The 27,511-nt window shown below is 45.3% G+C and overlaps 1 protein-coding gene across 2 annotated transcripts in view; it reads left to right on the top strand.

Moving 5' to 3' along the window:
- The window catches only part of NPTN (neuroplastin), a 58,337-nt gene that overhangs the window by 16,556 nt on the left and 14,270 nt on the right, over positions 1-27,511 (top strand). For both annotated transcript variants that reach the window (XM_038746225.1, XM_038746226.1), the window contains exons 2-4: positions 19,602-19,949; positions 25,265-25,433; positions 25,571-25,665. In XM_038746225.1, the coding sequence (XP_038602153.1) occupies positions 19,602-19,949; positions 25,265-25,433; positions 25,571-25,665 (612 nt within the window). The remainder of the gene's footprint in view (positions 1-19,601; positions 19,950-25,264; positions 25,434-25,570; positions 25,666-27,511) is intronic.

The raw sequence follows: 27,511 nt of genomic DNA, 5'->3' as shown, positions 1-27,511 counted from the left end.
ATTTTTCCTCAAATCCAAAATAGGATCCATAAATGTACAGATAGCTTTTATGCCTAGGTTTTTATAATCAATCAGTGGTATTTATTGAGCTCTTACTTTGTGCAGAGTATTGTACTAAGCTCTTGGGAGAATACAGCAGAGTTGGTAGATGTATTCCCTGAGCTTACATAAAGCTGAACTTGGTTTTAATTGATAGCAAAGTGTGTGGTTCAGAAGTTCCCAAAATTCCTCTGTTGATGTAAAATACTGTATATTTGGATAATTTGGGTGTGCTGTGTTAAAACATTTTGGGCATAAACCTTGGTTTGTGTTGCGATTATTCTGCTTGCTTTCAGTAGATTATTTCCATCTCCTTACTCCACTCCATCTTTTAAATGTTTCCTCTAACTTCTGTTCATTCTTAAACCCTTTCATAGCATTGTCTAGTTCATTTTTCCTCATTTATCCTCAGTACCATCTGTGTATGTTTTGGGTTTTTATAGGTCCATCCCTTGTGCTGCCCTTTCTTCCTTCCTGGCTCCCCACTCTGTTTCTGTAATGGATTCCATCCGGGGATATCAATATGTAGTGACTTATCCTATGATGCATAATATTTTCACAATGCATCTTAAGCAGACATTATGGGGGAATCAGGGATCATTCCTCCAACAGCACATGTTTATCCGGTTAGAACATCATGTGATGTCAGAGACAGGTTGTGTGCCCACGTGGTATTGATCAAGGCACACATGCTATAACAATGAGTTTTCTTTTATGCTGAGTTCTTCAAGAGTAGAACTCAATGATTTCAGAGAATTGACTTGTAGTATAAACAGTTCAGTCCAGTTGACTGTTAATTTCTGACCTGGAGCATTTGATGGATGTTTCTGTATCACTTTTCAGCTGGCTAGCGGTTTTTATGTGCTATTTGCATTTCCCTAATTTAATCTCTTCACCCCTAAAGGTCACATTGGGCATGTTTCTCAGGTTCTTTTCTGTTAGATTTGAAGGTCAGGGCAAAAGGTTTAAGTTCCTCTCAGTATAGTCCACTGGGAATAGAGATGCAAGGTGCAGGATTGCTGTTCCTCAACTTCAGGGACAGCTGTATACCTGAGGACAGTAGGGAAAAAGTACCAATTATTATTATTATTTTTACACCGTTTCACTTTTGTGCTTCTGAAAGACTGCTGTATACTGTCAACCACTTGTGGAGTAGTCTGGCTGGACAGTGAATCCTCTCCTAAGAGCTGTTTAATTTGCTGGTTGGTAGCCAAAACATTAAAATCCAATTATAAAATCAAATCAGATTTTAGTGCAGCATCCTCAAAGGACAAGTTGTGCTGTGCAGGAGAAAAAATGCCAGCAAAGTACACAAAGCAGTCTAATTTTGATTAGGGAGAAGACTAGGCTATGGAGTGCATTGCTGAGAAATTATAGGTCTTTAGTAAGTAGCAGGTATGTGTATTTCAGCAACTCCTTGAAGCCAAAATGGGAGGGTTTTGTGTGGTTGTGTATTTAGTTGTGTCTGAGGGAAGTGCCATGTTACCCTTCTGCTAGACTATCTGCTTGTCACAGGAAGAGTCCAAGAATTGTCTCAAGTCTGAGTTCTCACCGACAGGCTCAGGTGGTACTAGATAATCATCCGGTAAGGCGATAGGGGTGTAATGTCCGAAATGCTGTGGACAAAACCTGAGACAATTTTCGAAGAATACCTTTGATCAGATTGAGAGAGAGAATTTTAGGGGAACAAGGATGCATTGTTGGGTGGGCCTAGTTAACCTCAGCTGAAATGTAGTGTTCATGTTTCATTTTCTTAGAGTTTTTACTGTTCTGATGAGTCATTGGCATCACGTCCATGTGGTTAGTGATTCCTGCTGGAATATTTATGGAACTTCTTGCCTGTAATTCAGTAATTGGAGCAACAGACACTCTCTTCCAAGCAGTTACCCAGTACCTGTCTGTTGTTCCTTAACACCTAATTGGACAGTGCTGGTTATTATTATTATTATTGTTGTTGTATGTAAGCACTTACTATATGTCAAGTACTGTTCTAAGTGCTCAGGTAAGTTGTCAGGTTGGACGCAGACCTTGTCCCACATGCTGATGGTGACTTAAGTGGATTTCTGTTGATAGACATTGACCTCTCATGATTACCTTTCTCAAACCCCTAGGAAGAACTTCTTTAAAAGAAGAGATTCATTCAGTCATATTTACTGAGTGCTTACTGTGTGCAGAGCACTGTATTAAGCTCTTGGGAGAGTACAATATAACAATAAGCAGACATGTTCCTTGCCCAAAACAAGCTTACAGTCTAAAGGATGGTAATGGTGAAATAACAGGTTTTAAAAAATGAATGAAACTTAGGTACAAAGCCATTTTTTTTTTTGCAGTGAGACCCTCCTAGAACCCCACAGAAACAATCTGATTAAGTTACACAGGAAAAGCAGGTATAGAAAAAAGAGGAAGATTCTTCCATATTAAACAAGTTGTTTGTGCAGAGCTAATGGTCATGCTGATAGCTCCTCAAGATTTCGGTATGCTTAATATTCACTACAAGGTTACCAAAGAAACAGAGCAGGTTTGGCTTTTGAACAGTCCTTGTGAAAGCACTGCTCTTCAGTCTTGTTTACAGTAGATAATCAGAGTGTGGCTGTAACTGAGTGCTGGTTTCAGTAGGCACTAGTTATATGGACTCTGACCTTTTTGAAGTGTATAATTTTCCATTGCCTCTTTTCTGAGCCATTTCACTGATGTTTTTTCCCTCCTCCCCTCATACCCCGGGGTTATTTTACCGCATTATGAGCAGCCTGAACACTTATTCAGAGTGGGTGAAATGAGGATGTAGAATGCACTGTACTTCTCCCAAGATGTCATAAGCATTAGTAAGATGGAGTTGAGGTTAAAAACAGCTTCTAGGTGGAAAGTTGCCATCTAAATACCAAGACTAATTATTACTTACCTGAGCCGTGCATTGGGAAGCCTGTAACTCTTTGGCCCTTTCTGTCGAGCCTGTAGAGAAGCATATAATTTGGCTAGGTTTGGTAGCTACCTATATAATATGCCTGTACATCTGAGATCAGATTCTCATTCTGGGGAAGAGAATGACAGTGTTTTTGGAGGAGTGACTCTTGAGAATAGGTTTCTGAGAGCATTGCTTACTATCTAGTAGCCCTTCCCATAAGACCTAATGGGAAGAGAGAACAGGTATCTTAACCCCGTTTTTACAGATGAGGAAACTGAGGTGCCGACAAGTTAACAAATGTGCTCAAGGTCACACAGCAGGCAACTAGTGTAGCAGGGTATAGAAACCAGGTCCTCTGACTCCCAGACAAAAAACATGCTCTTTCCACTAGACCATGCTGTGTCTTTGATCTCTGTTAACCTATATAAGTGGTGAAATGAATGTGTGTCTCCTTCCCTCTTTAGACCCTACCTAATCTGTGGGAGCCAGTTAGCACCATTCTTTAGAGGAACAAAGTGGGTAAGGCAAAATGATTAGGGAGAGCATGCACAGGAAGCGAATAGGTTGGGTGGCTGCCCTTCCTTCTTTACTGATAAAGGAGAAGATGGCTAGAGTTGTTTTTGGAGATTGTAGTCTTTTTTTTTTCTTTGACCTTCCAGAGATTGGTTTTTAAAGAATGTGAATTTTACCCCTAGGTGAGGGTGGCAAATCTTAATGTTAGTAAAAATTACCATAGAAATCTCTTCCCATGATAATCCGAGCTTCTCACAATAAATATTAGAGGGTTGGTTCTTTTTTGTTGTTGTTGTTGTTGTTGTTCAGGAACCTAGCCCTAGATTGTGAGCCCCATAGATTGTGAGTCCCATATAACGCAGGGACTATGTTTGATGTGATTGTTATAACTCACCTAGCACTTAGTATGGTGCTTGGCACATGGTGAGTGCTTTAACAAATGCTGCAATTATTATTATCTTTTAGTTCCATTCCCCAGTTTAATAATAATAATAATAATAATGGTATTTTTAAGCTCTTTCTATGTGGCATGCACTATACTAAACCCTGAGATGGATAGAAACAAATAGGATTGGACATAGTCCTTTGCCCGTTGTGGGGCTCACAATCTCAATCCCCATTGTATAGATGAGGTAACGGAGGCACAGAGGAAGTGAAATGAATTTCCCAAGGTCACAGCAGACTCGTGGTGGAGGCAGGATTAGAACCCATGACCATCTGACTCCCAGCCCTGTGCTCTGTCCACTACACCATGCTGCTTCTCATCCATTGGTTACCTTAAGTTTGTGAGATGAGACAGCTCACGGTTTTACATATTGACCTATATTCTTATTTATAAGATAAAATAGGTGTTGGCTACTGCTGTTTCTCTCCACCCCCTGCTTCCTTGCCATTTGCATTTTTAAAAGGCAAATCAATCAATTGTATTTATTGAGCACTTGCACACTTGCAGTGTGCAGAGCACTGTACTATGTGCTTGGGAGAGTACAATATAAACAGAGCTGTTAGATAAATTTCCTGCCCACAAGGAGCTTGCAGTCTAGAGAGGGAGATAGAAATGAAATCATTATGTTGTGTGGGTGAAAGAAGGCCACAGCTCTGTGTGCTCTGTAATGCTGAACTCTCCTATTTAGGCACTTTTGCTTGAAACCACTTGCCGTATAATGAAGTTTCCTCGTAATAAGATATTACGTTGGTTTTGTAGACAATAATGAGGAAGGCCTCATAATTCAAAGTGATGAGATGCTTGCAAGATGACACACGGGGTGAAAATTATTCATTTCATTCCACCATGAAGATGTTTGACTGATTTGACTTTTAGAGTCATTCCTTGCTTTTTTAATAGCACCTTTCCCAAGAGGATTTTTATAGGCCTCTTAATCATAGTCCTGTCAACACCTCCATTTTGCAGGTAAGGAAAATGGCCTAAAAGAGAAAGGATCATCCAACTTTCTCATCTCATGACAGTGGCAGATTCTGAGGGTTGCTGACATTTAGGTCCTTACACTGGTATTTCTAAGTCTGCACAGGGCACTGAAGGCTTGTCCTCACAAAGGAGTGGGGAGAAGGGATATCCACAGAGATTATATAAATCCAAATGCTCACTGGAGGGGAGAGAAGTGTATCAGTCAGTGGTATTTACTGAGTGTTTACTGTGTGCAGAGCAATGTACTAAGCACTTGGAAGACTCCATTCCAACAGAGTTGGTAGTTACGAATTCTGCCAAGTTTAGAAACTAAAGGGGAAGACAGACATGAAAATAAATTACAGATGGATAAGTGCTGTTGGGGGTGGGGTAAAAATCAGTGCTTAAGGGGTACAGACCTAAATGCATCGATGATGCAGAAGGTAAGGGGTCCCAAATTTTTTTACAAACCAAAAGAAATTGGGAACCCTGCCTCAGAGAAAGACCAGGCCTGCTTCTTCCAAAGTTATTTGGGCTCTCTATGAAGCCTGTTGGTTTTTCATCTAATTTTCACCCTAATGGCTTTGGATTCGACATTTGTTGGAATCTTTTTGCCAAGATCCCCAGGTGCTTTCTTTATATTGATCTACTTTTAAAGTTAAAATGAGTGTCTGATAGGACTTGTTGCTCACCAAGATGAATTTCTCCTCCAGGAAGGCTAAGTGCTAAATTAAAGAGGATGGCCTTTAGTGGTGTTCTTCCTCCGCAATAAGTCCACACCCTTGAACTCTCTATTAAATAGGAAATGCTCTCTCGCCCTGAATTGTCCGTAGTGCAAAATCTAAAACTGCTGGGAGTTGAATGCCCTTTATTTCTTTAGTAATCTCTAATAGATTGCTTGTGTTCTGAGGCATGAGAATTACTGAAATCCTTTCCTGTGGGATCTTGTAAAGATTAATAAAAGTGTTTACCCAGCTCCTTTAAACTGTGGTTCAGATTTGGGGTGGAGCAAAAGAGAGAGAGAATGAATATGAAGAGATTGCTTGTGTTTGGTGTGGTGACTAGAAGGCTAAAGCAAAAGTGGCACATGCTACTTTGCTGGAGAATCATTTGGAATAACATGGAGCACTATCCTGGCTGAGCAGCAGGCAGCCAACTCAGTTCCTAGACCTCAGGCCCCTCTTCTTCACTCACACATTCAGGGAAATGAAATCCAAGGTCAAATTAGAGTTACTAGGTGGCAGGGCCTAGATGTAAATGGGGGAATTTCAAATGATAATAATTGTGGGATTTAAATGCTTATGAGGTCACATAACAGACAGGTGGTGGGGCCGAGATTAGAGCCCTTGTCCTGATTCCCAGGCCTCTTTTCTTTTCTCTAGGCCCTGCTGCTTACTATTACATTACTCTGTTCAAACTCTTGTTCCAGTCAGGTTGAGTTTGAGTCTAGAATGCCCCCAATCTCGCAGTTTAAAAAGGTGTTGTAATGGCATTAAAGGCTTGAAGATGTCTCTTTCTTCAGGCAAAGTTTGATTTCCAGCTGAGATGATCAAGAGCTCTCATGGGTAAAACAAGTTGCCCAGCACAGACCAGATCTTCCTTCAGATCTCCACTTTTAACTTCTTGAAACAATTGTAAAAATAGCCTTTTTCTCTTTTCTGTTGAGTGAGGAGTGGTGTCCACTCCAGACAACTGTCATAACATTAGCATTGACATAACACTGAGGCAGCGTGGCTCAATGGAAAGAGCACGGGCTTTGGAGTCGGAGGTCATGGGTTCAAACCCTGGCTCTGCCAAATGTCAGCTGTGTGACTTTGGGCAAGTCACTTAACTTCTCTGTGCCTCAGTTCCCTCATCTGTAAAATGGGGTTGACTGTGAGCCCCCCATGGGACAACCTGATCACCTTGTAACCTCCCCAGCGCTTAGAACAGTGCTTTGCACATAGTAAGAGCTTATTAAATGCCATTATTATTATTATTATTATTAGGCCTTAACTCAGCTGGTTTGGGGAGAGTTAGATATATGATAGTCTCAGACTGTGAGTCCCATATGGGATGGCAGCTTTGTGTGACCTGATTATTGTGTATCTTCCTCAGTGCTTAGTACACTGCTTAACAGGTACAGCTAATATTAAAATTACTATAGGTTCATGGAGAGTTTCAGCAATCATGCCATCTAAATTTAATTCTAGGATCTCCAACATTGCCTGGGGCTTAAAGAATGCAATTTATTACTCAGAACTGCAGCTGTGCTTGTAGGGTGGCAGGTTAACAAACTAATAATAATAATTGTGAAGCAGCATGGCCTAGTGGATAGAGAGCAGGCCTGGAAGTCAGAAGGACCTGGGTTCTCATTCATTTATTCAGTCATTTATTGAGCGCTTACTGTGTGCTGAGCAATGTAAGTGCTTAGGAAGTACAGTTCAGGAACAAAGAGACAGTCCCTGCCCACAATGGGCTTACAGTATAGAAGGGGGGAGACTGACATCAAAACACGTGAAGAGGCATCAATAGCATCAGTATAAATAAATAGAATTATAGGTAGGTACATATGAGGAACCTGAAGCACAGAGATATTAATTGACTCATTCAAGGTCATGTAGCCGGCAAGTGGAGGAGCTGGGATTCGAACCCAGGTCCCCTGACTCCTAGGACCCATGATCTTTCCACTAGGCCTCGCTGCTTCTCAACCCTCCAGACTGTCTCTTTTGGCTGTTTAAAATGGACACGGATCTAAATGTGTTGGGTGTAAGCATTATTCTGATTCTCACTGGATAAAAATGTACTGAATTCCTTTTGGAAATGGGATTGTATTCATGTCATGTATTTTTTAAAAGGAAACTGCACAAAACAGTAAACCTAGAGGGGATGGACTAAGCTCAGCTGAACCCAGGGTAACAGTTATTTATGTTAGGTTATGTTAGGTGGTGGGGAGATTTCCCCTGCGCTGCCCTTTTTGGCACCAGACCCTTTTTCAGTTCTCTCTGTTATAGACCTCTATGTCTAGCTGAGTGCCATCTTGAAAGATGACACTCTGGTGAGATCTTACCCTCATGTGCTAGCATAGCCAAAAAGATCAGTGTGAACCCATCACACCGTCCCACATAGTTTCCAAGCAAGCGTAGATCCTTGCTGTTCCATGGGACCTCTGGGGAGGCCAAATCTGGCTTGACACTGACTTATCTTCCTCACAGGATAGCAGGGTATCTGAAACTAGTCTGAGTGAAGGTTGTGAATTGGATGCTTTTAACAGGGATCCTGGACTTTGTGGGCTGTTATAATATTGTGTATGTAAAACCATCGGTGGTATTTATTGAGCACTTAACTGGCTGCAGAGCACTGTACTGTATGCTTGGGAAAGTTCAGTACAGTTGGTAAGCAAAATCCTTGTCTTCAAGAAGTTTACAGTTTAGTGGGGGAGACAGACAGTAAAGTAAATTACAGATAGGGAAAGCAACAGAGTGTAAGATTATGTACATAAATGCCTTGCAGGTGGGGTGAATATCAAAGTACTTATGGGGTACAGACCCAAATGCGTAGGTGACACAAGAGGAAAATTAATACCTTATTTTGCACAAACAGTTCAAGGAAGTGTGGACTGGATGGTCTCTGGAAGATGTTGGGAGATATGGCAATGTTGGAATTGAAGCCATTGCTTATTTCTTTTTTCCAAGGAAGATTTGGTTCCTATTTGCTAGGGGAGATGATTTATCCAGAGGGTTTCCTCCATTCTTCAGGTTGGGTAATTATGCTAGGCTCAGGAAAGGCCCCGGCCTGCAAGAGTAGTCTCACAACAGCCTTGCGTAGCTTTCCCGTATAATGCTCTGCTTCACTGTATTTTTTAAACCTGAACAAATTGAAAAGATTTGATGTCAAGGTCAGAATTGGAGTAAATTTATCAGTTCTAATTAGTCTGGCTTTTCTGCTTTTCAGCACTAACTTAACCCAGTCTTCTTGCCTGGGGTTATAAAATGCCTTCTTTCTTAAAAACTCTTGAAAGGTAATAAAGACATTCTCCAAAAAGAAAGCTAAGACCCAGTGACCAGGAATTTTAATGATGGTTATGGTTCAACTTGACCGAATCCATGTGAAGGGCTCTGTTTTTTAATTGGCATTTCCTGTTCCTGCTAATGTAGCAGAGGTGACTTGAAGTGCCTGGTTGTGGCACCCTTCTCTGTATCTTTATAGAGAGGATTTCTGTGGCTATTGCTGCTTTGGGACAGAGTTGTAGAAGTAATGGCAATGCACTTTCTGTGTGCAGAGTACTATACTAAGTAAAAGTGATTATCTTCCCCCGTGCTCAAGACATAGTAAGCGCTTAAAAAATACCACAGTTATTATTATTCTAAGTACATGGATAGAATACATGGTGGTGAGAATTAGACACAGTCCTTGGTCTTCACGGTTGGGGTTGAGGGGGAAGGGAAGGTGATCACATAAGAGTTGTGAAAGGACAAGTTAACAAGTCTTTGCCCAGCCTTGGAATTTAGTTTCACTGGCAATTCATTCTGCACAATTACTTTAAGCCAGGCTTTAGTTTTGCCACCCTTAGTTTGGTTCCAGAAGCTGAAAAGATCCTTTCAGATCCATTTCTCCTGGGTATGGCAGCCCCATATGTCTCCCACTGTGGCAGCCATTGTTGGAGAAGAGAAGCAGTGTAGGCCAGTGGATAGAGCGCGGGCCTGGGATTCAGAGGATCTGGGTTATAATTCTGACACTACTACATGTTTGCTCATCTGTAAAATGGAATTAGGACTGTGAGCCCCATGTGGGACATGGACTGTGTCCAGCCTGATTACTAAGTGCTGGGGTAGATAGGAGCTAGAATGCCTGGCACATGGTAAGCACTTAACAAATATCATTAAAAAATGTTGGGGGTGTTGTCATTTCAGGTGGAACAGTGGGCACTAGGTCTGAAGCTGGGGACCAGGCTGGAATTTCCTTTTCCCAAATGATGCAGCTGGTATGGTTGATACCAATTATTAGATCTTGGAGAGGCCCATGAGGAGCATTATTTTTCTCTTGATCTCTACCTTAGAGGAGAGACCTTGGAAAAGGACCAGAGTAACCCTGATGTAATAGAGGAACTCTACAGTGGACCCCAACCTCCAGGGTCCCTGAAAGGCTGGTGCTTGTGTGGGCAGGCCACATTGGCTCTCTCACCCTGAGCGACTCAACACAAGTTTCTTCTGCTGTTGTAACTGGCCCTTTTGCTTGGAATCCACTCTTCATCCCCAACACCATGGCCCACTCAAGTCCAGCCTGGAAGTGTCCTTAAAAATACCTGTTTGGGGCCATTGGGACTCTTAATGCTGCCAACAGTAGATTGGGGATATGCATGAGACCCTCAGTTTAAATATTAAAAAGAATCCTCAGGGCTCTTGACCCTATGGTTTAGCTACATATAGGGAAGCTAAATCAGTGTTCAGCTTCTAGAGCTTTTCTCAGGTTTTGCCGGAGTGGAGAGTTGTGAAGATAGAGCCCCACAGCACCTCATGGTTGTGGAAACAGTAAAACTTAACTGTACTTAATATCTTCTGTTTTGGTGGCAGAGGTTTAAAGGTCAGGGCGGGTATATATTTCTACTTTAGAGCAGAATATAGAGCTGGATATTTCAAACATCTGAATACCCAGATTCCTTGGAAACACAAGTTCAAGCTCAGTAGGCCTGGATAAGCCCTCTATTCTTTTGAGATTTTATGGCTCTTCTTCGAGCCACCTATGTCTCTCAGGCTATTATGGTGGCAGGGTGGGGGTGTCACACAAGTGACCTTTCCCCTCTGGTAGCAGCAGCTATTTGTATGAAGCAACTGGGTGGCGCAATGACATGGGTCCGCAAATTCCAGAATTGCCTCTTTGTTCACCAGTTGTTCAAAGGTTTCCTTTTTTTAAAGATGATATTTAAGCACATGCTGTATGTCAGGCACTGTACTTAGAGCTGGAGTAGATTCAAGATAATCAGGTTGGACAGTCCTTAATCCCCATTTTTAAATGAGGTAACTGAGGCACAGAGAAATTAAGCGACATGGCGAAGGTCACACAGGAAACCAGTAGCGGAGCTGGGGTGAGAACCCAAGTCCTCTGATTCCCAGCCCTATGCTCTTTATACTAGGTCACACTCCTTCGTCTCTTCTGCACAGAAAGGTTGCAAACCCCTGCCTTAAGCCACTGGCTGGAATTTCTTTTGACTAGAAAGGCATAGGAGCTAAAGGGTGCAAGACTCACCCCCTGACTAAGGGCAGAGAGGGTGGAGTGGGGCTTGCTCAGAGGGAGATAGCAGCCAGTGGAACAATGAAACCAGTCTATAAAGGCCTGGCAGCAATTGAGCCTATGACTGTCTGTACCATGTCTCCCAGGGGGCAAATGAGCATTTCAGAAGGAGGTGGTCCTCTCTGCTCATAAATTCCATGATATATTTAATGAGGTAGCCCCTGCTACTCCGGAATGCATATGAAAAAGCATTTTTCATAGCAGTTGAATTCACTTTATTTTACCCTTTCCTTCTGGTTCTCACTGTTACACACACCCCCACCCCCCCACCCCACCCCCCCATTGTCATCTTCCTCCTCCCCCTCTTACCCTCCTCCTTCTTATCTTTTTCATTCTCCAAAGCAAGAGTTCCATTCCTCCCACTGTCCTCTGTAGCTGTCTTCCTCTTTCCCCTTCCCCCCTCCCCCAACTCTATTACGCAACTCCACATTCTGTTTTTCCCAACTTTAGTGCCTCCATTTTCTGCACTCACCAGTGCCCGCCCAGGTCATTAGAAGCTGAACCACAGCACACTCGGTTCATCCCTGCAGAAGCTGGGGTGAAAACATTGCAGTGGGTTTAGGTGACTAAAATTTTGGGAGCCCAAAGTGGGCCATGGGAGGAGACAGGGTTAGAGACTGGGACTAAAATAGCAGGAAAGACAGAAAGGTGGAGCCAGAGATGAACTGAAGCTGAGAAGAAAAATTCAAAGAAAGAGATAAAGAGGAAGAAGGTGGGAGATGTGGGGGAAGATGGGAATAGGGCAGGGGAAATTGGGAGAGGATGATGATGATAATTGTGGTATTTAAGTACTTACTATGTTCCAAGGACTGCATCAAGGGCTGGGGTGGATGCAAGATAGGTCGGGCCAGGACGCTGGGGTTCTGGGCCTGGTGCAGGACTGACCAGGTTGTATTCGGAAGGCCTTCTTTCCTCCCTCCCTCCCTCCCTTCCTTGCTGCCCCTTTTGAGCAGAGGGGTGAGCAGGATTCCCAGATCAGCAGCAGGTCGACCCTCGGGCAGCCGTGATCGGCCTGCCTGAGAACCCGATCCAGTGGGTTCTGGGCACAGAAGGTCCAACCTCCCCTCTCCCCCCATTCTCTCCTATATTCTTCTCTATCTTCTTTCTCCAACCCACAGAGGGAACTGCCTGGTCTCTTGTCTCCTTCCCTCTGCACCTCTTCCCATTGGTTGAGCTGTGCAAGCAGCTCAGCTGACCATCTTCCCCCTTTCTCCTCCTTCAAGGTTTTTGGTATTACAAATATATCTCATCACACCTAAAGCAGAAAGAGAGATAGCCCACAAAATATCTCGAATTCCCTGGATATATGGTCACATTGTGTGGGGTGGAAGGCATAAGATACAAGGAAGAAAAGGCCTGCTGTTTCTTCTGTTGATCTTTTGGAGATGTACAAGACCTAGTAGATAAAGCATGGGCCTGGGGATCAGAAGGACCTGTGTTCTAATTCCTTGCCGCTTCTTGCCTGCTGTGTGAGCCTGGGCAAATCACTTCACTTTCCCGTGTCTGTTACCTCATCTGTAAAAGTAGGGATTAAGACTGTGAGCCCCATGTGGGACATGGACTGTGTCCAACCTGATTAGTTCGTATACACCCCAGTGCCTAGTACTGTGCCTGGTACATAATAAGCACTTTACAAATAGCATTAGAAAAAAAAAGTAAGTTTCCAACGTCGCATCTCATCCATATTTCTTAGAGCCTTTTTTAATTTTTTCTACTTGAACCCGAGGTCAGACAATTTCGTCCAGAGATAGGGCATCCCCTGCCAGCATCATTCTCTCAGATGGTTTTTCATTTCCCTTCCAAGAGCATCTGTTGGTCTTGAAGCTTCAGTGATAAGAAGGCGCGGGGTGATTCAGACTTGGAGCTGCCTCCTGCTACCAAGAGATAGTTATCATCTCCTGGATTTGAGCTAATTTTGGACTAGTAATGAGGTGATTTGTTGCTAATATCTTTTCCTACGATAGTTGTGATTTCTCTGCTGCACAGAGGTTTCTTTTTTTTCCTCCTCTTTACTGCTAGATCAAGGAGAAGGGGAAAGAGATTAGGTGCTTAATTTTTCAAGAGTGTTCAGCTATCAAGGAATGCCCGATTTATTTTGTAACTTGGCCTCTGGCCAGTTTGCAGAAACAAAAAAACCCTCAGTATCATACCCACACACAGCTCCTCCGTATTCCCAGCAGTTCTTAGAGGTTTTTTTTTTAAATAGTATTTGTTAAATGCTTACTTTGTGCCAGCCACTGTACTAAGCATTGGGGTAGGTATAAACTAATCAGGTTGGACACAGCCCATGTCCCACTTGGGGCTCACAGTCTTAAATCCCATTCTACAGACGCACAGAAGTGAAATGACTTTGACCAAGGTCACACAGCAGGCAAGTGGCTGAGCTGGGATTAGAACCCAGGTCCTTCTGACTCCCAGGCTTGTGTTCTATCCAATAGGCCATGCTGCTTCTCATTTGCCCCAAGTGTTCCCAACTTGGGAGGGGGGAGAGAGTGGGGAAGGCGGGGGAGAAGAGAGGGAGGAAGGAAGGAAGGAAGGAAGGAAGGAAGGAAGGCGGACACCAGTAAAGAAAGGAAGGAAGGAAGGAAGGAAAGACGCTAGTAAAGAAAGGAAGGAAGGAAGAAACACGCTAGGAAAGGTATCCTGGAAATAGCCTGGCACACCAGAGGACTGGACTTGGTGACCTTTTATCCTGTGATGCAGCAACCAAAGCAAGTGATTGAATAGCAAATAAGAGAGAGATTACTCTCCATGAGCAGTGACATCGCAAGGATCTGGGTGCCAAAGAGGCAGGCTCAGAAACACAGGCCCCTGTACCCCTAATATAGCAGGATGTTGAGCCACCAAAAACAGCTAAAAAACACAATCACAGGTATTTATTGAGCACTGTACTATGCTCTTGGGAGAGTACAATACAACAGAGTTGGTAGCCATGTTCCCTGCCCACAAGGAGCTTGCAGTCTAGATGGGAAGGCAGACATTATAATAAATTATGGATATGTTTGTAAGGGCACAAATCCAAGTGCAAAGGTTACGCAGAAGGGAGAGGTGGGGGAAGGCCTGTTAGAGGAGGTGTGATTTTTAATAAGATTTGAAGGTTGTGAAGGGGGCGATTGTCAGTCAGATATGAAGGAGGAGAGAGTTCCAGGCCAGAGGCAAGACGTAGGCAAGGGGTTGGCAGCGAGAATGATGAAATCAAGGTGTAGTCAGTAGGTAGGCATTAGGGAAGCCAAATGAGCATGCTGGGTTGTAGTAGGAAATCAATGATGTAAGATAGGAGGGGAAAGGTGATTGAGTGCTTTAAAACCAATGGTATGAAGTTTTTGATGTGGAGGTGGATAGGCAATCACTGGAAGTTCTTGAGTGGGGAAACGGACTGAACTTTTTTTGTTTGTTAGATTTTTTATTTGTTTTTAATGATCCAGGCACCAAAGTGAAGTATGAACCGAAGTGGGGAGAGGCAGAGGCAGGAGTGTCAGCAAGGAGGCTGATGCAGTAGTGAAGGCAGGATAGGATAAGTACTTGCATCAGAATAGTAGCAGCTTGGATGGAAAGGAAAGGGCAGATTTTAGCGAAGTTAGGAAGGTAGAACTGACAGGATTTTGTGACCGATTGAGAGCTGAGTTGAGGATAATGCCAAGGTTGTGGGCTTATAAAACAGAGAGGTTGGTGGTACTGTCTAAAGTGATGGGAAAGTCAGGAGTAGGACAAGGTTTGGATTGGAAGGCGAGGAGTTCTATTTTGGACATGTGAAGTTTGAGGTATCTGCAGGACATCCAAGTAGAGATGTCCTGAAGGCAGGAGGAAATACAAGTCTGAAGACAATGAGAGATCCAGGATGGAACTGTAGATTTGGCAGTGATGTGCATAAAGATCCATATGTTTCTCCATGTGAATTCAAAGAAGGTAATTGAAGAAACTCCCCTAGATGAGGACATCATAAATGAGCAGTACTTCATTGTCAGCCTGCTTCACCCCATGTTCCCCTCAGAAGGTAATTTTCCCCCTCCAAAGTAAGTCTCCCAAACCTACTACAAGTACACACCTACTTGTTTTCCCTCAGGCCGCTTAAATAGTGAACTAATTTGGAACAGTGTCTCTCTGTGATCTGCTTATATTTTATCTACCCCAGGGCTTAGTACAGTGTTTGGCATTTAGTAAACACTTAATAAATATCACAGTAAGCTCGTTGTGGGCAGGGAATGTGTCTATTAACTCCACTATATTTTACTCTCCCAAGTGCTTATTGCAGTGCTCTGCACGTATTAAGTGCTCAATACATACCACTGATTGATTGAGCCTCTCTAACATCCAACAGCTTCCACTAGTCCTCAGTTTTCTTTCAACCAGGTACACAACGTAAGATAGCCCAGCTCAGGTCACAGTCTCTCGCTTTAAACATGCAGCTTAGAGAACTGGATGAATGAAGGGGTAGCTGAGTTCATAGTTAAGCTAAAGGCTCTGGCAAGTGCTTCCACCCCTTCCCGCCTTCAATAGCGAGGCTACTGCAAGTGAGACCATCACTGTGGCCTTGCCTTCCTGGGATCTGGTATCTGAAGCTCTCTTCCCGATTTCCGAAATTCCCTTTTGTTCAGCTCTAATTCATTTGTGGAGGTATCTCATCTCTTTTCTCAAAGTCTTGTAAAGCTGCAAATTTAAAAACACAAGCAGTCGGGTTATTGTGTAAACAAATAATGGGAATCTTTAGAAAACTGAAGAAACATTGACTCCGAGGAAAGAAAAGGTTTTCAACTAGCCCTGCAAGCAAGTATAGATATTTACCGGACTACAGCGTGTTTTACGTGGTTCTTTTTCTCTTAAGGTGTGTTCATTCATTCATTCAGTCGTATTTATTGAGCACTTACTGTGTGCAGAGCACTGTACTAAGTGCTTGGGAAGTATGTCGGCAACATATAGAGATAGTCCCTACCCAACAGTGGGCTCACAGTCTAGAAGGGGGAGACAGACAACAAAACAAAACATGTACACAGGTGTCAAAATAGTCAGAACAAATAGAATTAAAGCTGTATGCACATCATTCACAAAATAAATAGAATAGTAAATATGTACAAGTAAAATAGAATACTAAATCTGTACAAGTATATATACAAGTGCTGTGGGGAGGGGAAGGAAGTGGGGGGGGGCGGGGAAGAGGAGAGGAAAAAGGGGGCTCAGTCTGGGACCCTCAGTGTGTTTGTATCACCTAGTGCTGAAGTGCCTAGAAGCCTAAATAAGGATGCTGTTCAGGTAAAGTAGCTGAGGCATAGAGATGTTGAGTGACTTGCCCAGAGTCATGCTTCTGGTTAACAGCAGAACTGCAGCTAGAACTTGTACCCACAGGGATTGTGATGTGTCATTTATAGGGCCTGAGCTGGGCTGCCTCTCTGCGGGCCCATGTCTTGGGGTAATAATAATAATAATAATAGCATTTATTAAGCACTTACTATGTGCAAAGCACCACTCTAAGCGCTGGGGAGATTACAAGGTGATCAGCTTGTCCCACAGGGGGCTCACAGTCTTCATCCCCATTTTACAGATGAGGTAACTGAGGCCCAGAGAAGTTAAGTGACAGCTGACAGTTGGTGGAGTCGGGATTTGAACCCATGACCTCTGACTCCAAAGCCCGTGCTCTTTCCAATGAGCCACGCTGCTTCTCAGAAGCTGTGGCCGGTTGGGATGGTTCATTCTGGACATGAGGGTTGGTTCCGGACGAGTGTGGTCATTTCTTTGGGCTGATAAACGTTTCAAGGGAACCTGACCTTTAACAATTCACCAAGAGGCTGTATAGGTGCCGGGCACAAAGTTCAAGAGAAATGAATGTAACCGAGTTCATAGAGATGTACACTGGGGCCTTTCTGGTGAAGAGGAGAAAGATGGCAGATATATGCCTAGCAATGGTGGGTTTTACTGGGAGACTTTCCAGGATTTCATATTTAATTGCCTGGAATAAAGCTGAGAGATTACAGTGAGGTTGGGAACGCTAAGGCTTTTTATGAACTGGTACCAAAGTCCAGCCCATTCTACGTGCAGGAGGTCATTCGTGGGCTATCTTGAATCAAATGTAGGAACTTTACTACTCATCTGACCTAAACTGACCATAGCAATTAGGCTATTTGCAAAGCTGGTTTTAAATGTTCCTTGAAGACAGGAACATTTAATCTGATGCCAGATTCTTGTTGCTCCTCTTCTAGCTCCCTCGCCATATGCATTTTTATACACCTCTGGGGTGGAGAATGGTGTCTGAGTGGCTTTTAGGGACTCTCTGGGCAGTGCTTCCTGAGACATGTCTCAGCATGGATCTGCCACCATTTTGGTTCCGACTTTTGGGGGATGTGATGTTTGAATGGCTGACGTGTATGCTAATGCACACCCAAGAGCAGAGGTGGGCAGTGGTTTTGGCCCCAAGTTGGGTACCCCTTTTGGAGAGGTGTCCCCGGGTTGTCTGGAGAGACGGGTTGGGGGATCCAGAATAAGAGGGTACAGTAACTCTGATACACGTTCTCTCTCCACTCCTGGCTCCTCAACCCCCAGCGTGCCACTGGTCCTGGCACCAAGGGGCACTGGGAAGAAACACCATCAGTGAAAGTGGCTCCCTCAGATCTGGGCCAGCCCTAGCCCATCCTTGCTGTAGGGCCTCGAGACCATTGGGCTCATAAGCAGACCACTTTCCCCTTCTCTCCCAGCTTCACCTCAGAAGTATAGCTTCTCCTTGGAGGATAGGTTGGGTGCTGGCCCAAGCTAAAGTATGTAAGTTAACAAAGAAAAACAGACAAATTCTGTCATATACACAACCCAAGGGTTTTCCCCAGCTAACCCTGATTCTGTTCCCAACCGACTCCGCGGCTTCTGAGCTACAGAGAGAATGCTCTGTTTAACCCGCACTGCCACCGTGGAACCCCCTCCATTTCATGTTGGCAGGCCTCAGCCCTACTCACAGCATCTGTGCTGCACAGGTGCTTTGTTGTCCACTGGGGTCTATGGGGAAAACAGTGAACTAAAAAGAGTGTCTTCTGCTAGCTTTCCTGATGATGATTGATATGCTATGACTCTTACCAAGTTGGCAGCCCTGCAAAACCCAATGGCAGAGGCGGGACTGGCTTTCTCTGAGACCTGGCTCTTAAAGAAGCTTTGAAAATATTACTGCGCTTTCCTTCTCCACCCACCCATCCTGCCCACTTCCTTTCTCCACTCTCTGCCTCTTTCCCCTTCCCCCTCCTCCCACCCCCTCCATTCATGTAGGGCCAAGAGTGGCAGTCACCCTGCCTCATTAAGGATCTACGCACTTCAGGTTCTTGAAGAGTGACCTTGGGGCTGGTTTCTCACATTTGTTGGGGCTGGTTGGATCAACATAATGGTGGTTCTTCCAAAGAAATCCTGTCTGGTGCCTTGGGTCATTCCAGAGTTGTCCTTGGGCAAGGTTAGTTTTCATTCATTCATTCATTCAATCGTATTTATTGAGCACTTACTGTGTGCAGAGCACTGTACTAAGCGCTTGGGAAGTACAAGTTGACAACGTAGTTTTGACTTTTGACTTCTAGACTGTTGTCCGGCTAAAATCCCTTTGAATCGAGACAAGGCCTTGGGCTCTCCTGTGGTGTTAGCTCATCCCTCCCATGCCCTCGTCTTTCTTTTTAAATTTTTTTAACACTGCTGCCCTGGTTGTGGACTTTTTGTAAGTGAGAGTACAGAAAGAGACACCAGACTTTACAATTTTGCAGGGTCACGCGGGTTTGCAAGGCAGCCAGCCCACCAGCTGGCCGACCAACCCACCTCTGAAAGATGCTCAGTTCTCACCTTGGAGGAAAACAGGTCACTTTGCTTCCGAGTCGTCTGTGCCACACATTTCAAATGACTTGGAAGCCAGGAGGTGCCCAAGCTGAGTTCAGGGTTGGGTTGGACATCTACTTCTTTGTCAGCAGATGTCTCAGTTTGTCTTCTGTTTCCATGACAATGTAGAAGGGTCTCTAAAAGGTGGCCACTTTGACTTTTTCCTGTGGGCTCAAAACGACATTATAAGGATGGCAGAGAGCCAGACTTGTCAGTTATTCTCTCCACTGTTTCCTATTGCTCTTTGATCCCTTTCCTAGTTTTCAGAAGGTAATGATTTGTGTTTCCATGACCCCTCCTGGCTTCACCACCTTCACCTTCCTGCCTAGACTTCCCTAACCCTCCCCATTGGGCTCATATCGCAAATGCTTCTTAATGGCCTCGTCTCTCAGTGGCTGTGCTTAGCAGGTGCTTGGTTCTAGCCCAGCTCATGATCAGCCTGCCTTTCTTTCAAAAGCTGCCCAGGGTGGTTGTTCTTCTGAAAGCTAGTGCGAATTGCTGTTACGAGTCTCTTTATATTAAAACAAAATTCCTTTTCTGTTCCTTGCAACTCATTTGCTTTTTTTCTTTTCTTTTAATTAACACCTGTTGATTTTTTTTTTCCTGACTGGTCTGTCCCTGCATTCCTGCTGCCCCTCCCTCTAGCTGGGTTTGTCAAGTCGCCCATGTCAGAAACTAAACTCACGGGGGACGCATTTGAGCTGTACTGTGACGTGGTTGGGAGCCCCACTCCAGAGATCCAGTGGTGGTACGCCGAAGTCAACCGGGCAGAGTCTTTCAAACAGCTGTGGGATGGCGCTCGGAAGCGCCGTGTCACCATTAACACCGCCTACGGGGCAAACGGCGTGAGTGTGCTGAGAGTTACCCGCCTCAACTTGGAGGACTCTGGGACTTACGAGTGCAGGGCCAGCAACGACCCCAGGAGGAATGACTTGAGGCAAAATCCCTCCATAACATGGATTCGAGCCCAGGCTACCATAAGCGTCCTTCAGAGTGAGTTCAGCATCCTACAGTAGTGGTACTGTAGTCCTTAGAGGTGGCCCATTGACCCTTCTCCCACCTAACCCCCCCATCCTTCTTCCACCTACGATCCCATCCCTCCCCCAGTACGATCACCCAACCCCACCTCTGTGTCTGTTTTTTTCAAACTCTAGCATCCTCCAGTTGTAGTGCGTAAAAGCATCTGTGGCCCTTTTTTCTCCCCTCTCCCCTGCCTTCGTCTTGCCCCTCATCCCACCTTTTCTGTCTCTCCCTCTCTCCTCCTTAGGAACAAAGGACTTGGAGAAAAATCTGTGAAAATGTGTTTAAAGATGTGGGGGAAAGGAAAGGGAAGACCCACCCCCTCTTCCCTCTTCGCCCCCCCCCCAAAAAAAAGCCAACAACATAGTGCTGAAATTGTTTTCTTTCCCCTTTTCTTCCCTGCTCCTTAATTTCATAGTAGGTCACCTGCCATTCTTTGGCTGACTTCTCTGCCAGTGCCTTTCTTTCTATTTTCATTTTTTCCTTCAATCTAACCATTTTTTTATTTCTTCTGTTCATCTGTTTTGGCACTCTGACTGCCTTCACATTATGGTTTTGAGTCTGTTGGTCCCGACCCTCCCTCCTTCTCCCTGTGACCTGGTGTCATCTTGTGCTTTGGTAGGTTGGTGGTCTGCTGTCTGTGAGGTGTGGTGGTGTGACTTTTGATATGTGATTTGAGTTGTTCCAAGTGACCCACAAGCTTGGTTTTTCCGTAATCCTAGAGTCTTTTTCTTTTCTTGGGCAGGGGTTGCCCCGAATGGCGTCTCTGGTAATGGTGCAGCACTTCTCTCCTGACCTTCCCCCCAGGGCAGTAGACAGTGGGGGAGAAGTCCCTGCTTCCACCAGGCAGGGAGAAGGGCCAGGTTCTTCCTCTGCTGCCTGTGGGGATGATTTGGGAGGGAATGAGCAGCAACTATGGCTTCCTCTATGGCTTCTACCAGGCTTAAGTTGTTTCAAGTCATATTGCCCCTTATGTTTCTGCTCAGTGGGGCTTTTGCTTTGCTCTTCTCATTCTAAGAGGGTGCTAGCCCTGAGGGGAGGCTTGACATGAAGTGACCTTTTTTGAGAGTTTTAAATAAGAACCTGCTTACATTGGGGGTCTAGGATTTAGGTATAGCCAGTTTGTGCACCTCTCTTTAGCCCTAACAACAGGTACAGTACAGTTCACAGTTTTTCCAAATGCTTGTGCCATTCAGGATTGGTTACAATTGAGGAAGGATGTGCCTATTTAATGAAATGTTATCATGGGCACTCTTGCTTTCTCTCTCTCTCACTCACTCTCTTGTTTCTCACATTCTCTCATACTCTCACATTCTTGCTCTCGTGCTCTCTCATGTTCTCACTGTCTCACACTCACGTTCTCTCACGTGCTCTCTTGTGCTCCCTTTCACATGTTCTCAAGCTCTTGCACTCTCATGCTCTCCCCTGTGCTCTCTTTCATGCATGCTATCTCTCACATGCTTTCTCCCATGCTGTCTCGCACTCTACCTTTCTCTCTCCTCCCTAGGACAAGAAGAGGCTTAAGGCCTACCCTGGCCTGAGAAATTGCTCGATTTGGTGGTTTAGGGGCTGATTATATGCAATTTGCACCCATCTAAGCCAGAGCTGAATAACGTGAAGCCTTGAATAAACAAATGATGGGAGATTTTCCCTGTTAGCAATCCAGAAGACTAAAATGGGAGAAGAGAGCTTGTTGGAGAAGGATGAGGAGAGCCTGCTGCATTTGGTATTCTGGAATCAGAGTGTACACCTCTGGTAAAGGAGGAAAAAATAACCCTTGTACATGTTCGAGGAAAAGGAACCCAATGACATGGAATTTTTTTTCCACACTCTGTTCTGCACAGTCCTCTCTCCTCTCCCCTCACTCCTCTTGTCCTAAAAAGACACTTGTGTGGGTCATTGTACAAAGGTTGTGGTTTCCAGACCTGGCCGGTCCCCAGAAATCACTAGGTTGTCTGTTCATTATGAAACAATAGCCTTCAGATAGAGTGCTATTTTTCCAAGTGTCCCTAGACACTACTGGAAGCTGACCTATCTATTCAGGTTTGTAACTGACTTGGCCATATTAAGGGGGAGGAGAAAGTGTCTTCTTAGTCAAGTGCTAACTTCTCAGTTTCCTTGGTAACCATCCCTTAGTTCATTAAGGCTCCAGCTATCCCTTCCCCAAGCATACATCTATAGTGAATTCCGTCTCCACCTTCCTTTCGCTCTCTTATCCCAAGTTATCAATTTCCAGCAACAGTGCTGCACCCTTGACTATTCTAGAGACTAACGTGCTTTGGTAGCTCCAGGATAAACTGAGCTCTAGAATCCAACTTATTGCATTGACATGTTTCCTGTCCCATTCCCTTGAGCACCAAGGGTGGAAGCCGTGTGTGTGTGTGTGTGTGTGTGTGTGTGTGTGTGTGTGTGTGTGGTGGGAAGTTGACCTTTAACCTCTGAGGCACAACCTTCCCTAAACTCAGCTGAATGGAGCTATTGCCTGAGCAAGAGCACCCTCTCCCTCTCACAACGTTGCCAGGGAATTCCAGGCTTATCCCACATTTAAGCCGACACTGGAGGTGGACAGAAAGTATTGATCCTCCTGGGGGGCTGCTGTCTTCTGGGTCATGGATGGGGACCCGTGCCCAGCAGGAAATTGGTCTCTACCCTGCTCGGTGCCCTGGTTCGGCCAGAGCTGCGTAGTTTAGCACAGAGCAACCCAGGTTAGCCAGGAAAACTCGCTTTCCCCCAGTTTGGAGAGGAAAATGGATTGAGTTTCCTTTCCACTGGGTGTCCCCCACCCCGGCTGTAAATGGCCATTGGATACACAAGCTGGATTTGACATTGAGTTAAGGGAGTTTTCTAAGTTGACCTCCTCCATGGTGGCTTCCATCCGTCACCTCAACACCAAGGTAGATGACAGCTTGTGTCCTCTGTGGCTTCCTCACCTAGTTAGCCAGCAACTTGACTGGTCTGTCCAGGTCATACTGAAACAAAGACTACTACTCCCTTGTGGTTCCCAATGGCCTTTGTCTTGGACCTGTAATTAACATTTGTTTTTGCCGAAGATAATTTGCCCCTTGGTTTTGCCCTGAGCTTACGCTGTTATCCATGAGGCTTTGGCAAACAGTCCCCTTGGCTGCTGCTTGTCATCCTTGCTCTCGTCAGTTTCCCTAAACTCCGGTGGGAAAGCGCACTGCCGCAATTGAGGCCATTGTCCATCCGCCTTGCTGACACCAGAAGGCTGCCACGCAGTGTCATTTCCTCAGCGCAGAATATCTACCAGGGGGTAGGGAGCCAAAGTGGAAAAGTAAAATCAAGTGAAAACCAAAAGTGTGTGTGGGTTTTAATGTTGCCTTGAGTTACACTTTCTTTTAATTTCTCTTCTGTGAATAGTTCAGTTCACCTCTTCCATTAAATTTTTTTCCATTTATTTTTCCCCTTCCTTTGGAAATCGTGATGCTCTCTAATGCTACCTGCTGCCGGTGTTTGTGCCTTCCATTCCAGGGTCCCAACAGATTCGGCTCTCCTTGCACTCCAGGGGACTTGGGCGGGGCCCCATGGACCCCAGAACTCTGCTCTCCTCACCTGCTAACATGTATCTGCTTCTCTGTCATAGTGGCTGCCACACCTCCATTATCTGTACATAAGAGCCTGTGTTTGGTGTTACTGAGAGCCTGGCTGGCCCCGGGCTGAAGATGACTTTCCCTTTATTGGTGAGGAAGAGATGGGCTGATTGGTTCCCTGAGTAAACTGAAGTTTCCCAAGTTTCTCTGCAGTCAGTTCCCTTCAGCCTAAAACATAGGTATCTCTTGTTAGGTGATCTCGTTGGGCAGTGTATTCCCCCTGACCCTCCCCCAACCCAAACTTGTTTTCTGGGGAGGGCCAAAGGTCTTCTTTCCCCAAGGTGACTCTTGTTCAGTAATGTTTAAGGTGTTCTCGTGGAACAGGGGTGGAGTGGCAGATGGGAAGAAACGAGCGAGGAAATCTATATTTTAATATGTTATTGGAGTTGGGAAGGAGACTGGAAAAGAGTGGCAGTTCCATGGAGACGAAGATAAAAGAATTGAACAGTTGGTTTGAAGGAAGGGCTTCCTGGGGCTTATGGTCTAACCTTGCCACTGAATACTAGTTGACCCGCAGTGAGAGGGGAGCCAAGTTGGAAGAAAATTTCAGAGGGAAAAGCCAAATCTGTTGCCTCTCTTATTCTTTATGGATTATGCCCGCTTGTTATCAAAGGGCTTTCCAGTTGAGCCTTCCACAGATGGTATGGTATGACTTTGAAAAAATCTGTGCTCTGAAACCCATCCATCTCCAGTATTTCAAATGCAACGAACAGTGATGGGTTCTCTTTTTTCCAACCAGCAAGGAGTGTTGAGTACCAATGTGGTTTAGATCTGAGAAGAACAGGGAGGCCTAGAGGCTAATGTTCCCAACCCTTTCTTAGCCTTATGGCACTCAGAAATGCTTCTTTTGAGATGCGTGTATTTCCTTCTGGGCAACTGCTGTGTCCGGATAAGGGTGGGCCCTCAGCAGTTAGCCCACCTTGTCTCTTAAGTGGGCTGCTAATCGGATGGGATTCCTGCACACTTCCATGATTTGGGGAAGCTGGGTTGGGAGAGGGAGAGAGGACCAGCCACTCTCCAAATGGGGCTTCAGAGGCAAGAAGGCAGCATGGCAGGCAGGCCTCATGGGGCAGGTGGTGCGGGTTTCTCAGAAGCTTTGACGCTTTGTGTCCTCCCAAGTAATGTGGCCAACTGGACCCTTACAGAAGATGAACAAGAGTGGATTTAAGACAAAAAAATAAAAATCACCGATTACTATTCTCCTCCTCCTTCTGCCCACCCCCCCCACCCCCAAGAGCTAGCTGTTCAAGGCCTCAGGCAATCTAGAAGTAAATTGTATTTTCAGATAAAAAAAATGCCCCAGGCTTCAGGGCAGACCCAACACCAGGCTTTTCTGCAAAACTGCTCTATCCTGAGGCATTTCCTTCATGGTTCCAAAGAGGTTGTGTTCAAAGTGCGGAACAGTTCCTCTGCAGCAATAACAAAGGAATAAAGCTTATGTTCTGATCCTTAAACTGTTATCGTCTAGTAGTCATCTGCTTATATACATTATTTTTTATGTTCTTGACTTCAGTTGGTGAAGTGAGCTTCTTCATGTGGTCCTGTCTGCCCTTCCCCATTTCTCCCGCCCCCGCCCTCCCCCCCACAACCCCTAACCCCACCCCTCCGGACTCCTTCCTAGGCAGGCCCTGCTGGGCTCTGGGGTTAACGGCCCTCTGTCCCTGTGCACTTTTGTTTCAGAGCCGAAGATCCTCACCAGTGAGGAGATCACCATTCACTCCCCCAGTTCCCCCATCACTCTGCAGTGTAACCTCACCGCCAGCGTCCACATCCTCCTACAGAGTTACTGGACAAAGAACGGGGAGGAACTATCTGCCACAAAGAAGAATGTCAGCAACACCGAGCACAGGTAAGGAGAAGCGCTTTGGGGGCGGGTGCTGTGGATACCAGGATCCGGGCACCAGGCCGCTTGCTCTTTCTGTCCCCAACATCCCACCCGCTCCCCTCCCGTCCAGCGTGGTGACCACCCTGTTTTCTTCTCTGCAGGATTCCAAAGCCCCGAGCTGAAGATTCAGGGGAATACCACTGTGTGTACCAGTTCCAAAATGCTCCCAATGCAAACGCCACCATTGAAGTGAAAGGTACGTTCTGGCGGGCCCATGTGATTGTCATATGGTGGCCTGCCCTCGACTTTAGGGGCACTGCCCCGGTCTCTCCTGCTCCTCAGAGCACGTTACTTTATTGTCTTTCCACTCCTGCCATGTATTTCTCCAAAGGGAGGTCAGTCCTGAAAGGAAATGGAGAAGCATTTCAGATGGGGATAGCTGAGTGACTTTTTCTGTACCGAAAGGAGGCTGGCTGGTGACAGCAGGCCAGCCAGGCTCCGTGCCGTCAGGGAAGAGAATGTCAAGCACTTACCACACAGGGCCCTGCTTAGGACATGGGCCTGAGGCAGGGCCAACCAGCCCTTGTAGAGTTTCCTCTTGTAAGAATCCCACACAGACATGGAGTGCCCTGTCTCTCTGTGCATGTGCCCATACTCGGTCACAGTCTATGTCCTGTGCTTATGTCGACGTGTTTTGTGTATTTTGTGGACCCATTTGTCTGGAGAGTTGGTGACTGCTCTTCCTGGGGTGTGTGGGTGTATGTGTGTGTGCAAGCATGCGTGCTTGTGGGTGCCTTCCACTCCTGGAACTGCCCTGCAGGATGGGGCATCTCCCCCGAGAATAGTAATAATAGTGAAAGTGTTCATTAAGCACTTACTATGTGTCAAACACTGTTCTGAGCACTGGGGTTGATACCAGCTAATCAGGTTGGACATAGTCCCTGTCCCATATGGGGCTCACAGTCTTAATCCCCATTTTGCAGGTGAGGTAACTGAGGCACAGAGAAGTTAAGTGACTTGCTCAAGGTCACACAGCAGACAAGTAGTGGAGCCAGGATTAGAACCCAAGTTCTTCTGGCTCCCAAGCCTGTGCTCTGTTCACTGGGCCATACTGGACGACGAACCCAGAATACCCAGGTCGTGCCTGTCAGCTGTGTTCTGCTTCAGTTGCAGGTTTTCAGCTTGTTAATAATTTTAATGTGGAGCTAGGCTGTGAATCTGTTTGCTTATGTTTCCTGGCCCTTCACCAAGCCTCAATCCATATCGTCTTTTAACTCCCTGGGAGAGAACTGGAAGCCCCACTGGAGGAACTGTCCAAATCATTGACAGTCAAGGAACTGTCCAAATCATTGACAATCAATCATTGGTATTTATTGAGCAATTAATTCATTATCGTATTTGAGCACTTACTGTGTGCAGAGCATTGTACTAAGCACTTGGGAGAATACAAGGGTTGGTAGACATGTTCCCTGCTTACAAGGAGCTTACAGTCAAGAGGGAGCAAATGACTTGAAAATAGATAAATAATTTTTTTAGAAAAACATCCTGGATAGTAGAGAGAAGTATGGACTGGAACAGGGAAAGGCAGGGAGGTCAGTGAGGAGACTGAGTGGTCAAGGTGGGATTAAGTGCTCAGATCAGCATGGTAGCAGTTTGGTTGGAGACGAAAGGGCAGATTTTAGCAACATTGTGAAGACAGAACTGACAGGATTTGGTGACATCGAATATGTAGGTTGAATGAGAAAGGTGAGTTGGGGATAATGCCACAATTAGGGGCTTGTGAGAGGGAGGATAGTGGTGTTGTTTTATAGCGATGGCAAGGATGGGGTTTGCGTAGGAAAGTGAGAAGTTCAAATTTGAACATGTTTAGTTTGAGGTTCTTGTGGGTCAGGGCGGACATCCAGGTAGAAATATCCTGAAGTCAGGAAGAAATAAATGCGAGACTGGAAAGGAGGAGAGAGGTCAGGGCCAGAGAGGTAGATTTGGGAATGGTTCTACAAGGGAGTGAGTGTAGATAGAAAATAGAAGGGGGTCCAGACCTGAGCCTCTACTTCCAGTAGTAACATTGTACCTGGTTATCAATATTATGACACCCCATTTTT

The sequence above is a fragment of the Tachyglossus aculeatus genome, chromosome 5, assembly GCF_015852505.1.
Source record: "Tachyglossus aculeatus isolate mTacAcu1 chromosome 5, mTacAcu1.pri, whole genome shotgun sequence".
NCBI classification, from domain to species: Eukaryota; Metazoa; Chordata; class Mammalia; order Monotremata; family Tachyglossidae; genus Tachyglossus; species Tachyglossus aculeatus.
This window is presented reverse-complemented; position numbering and strand designations above follow the sequence as displayed.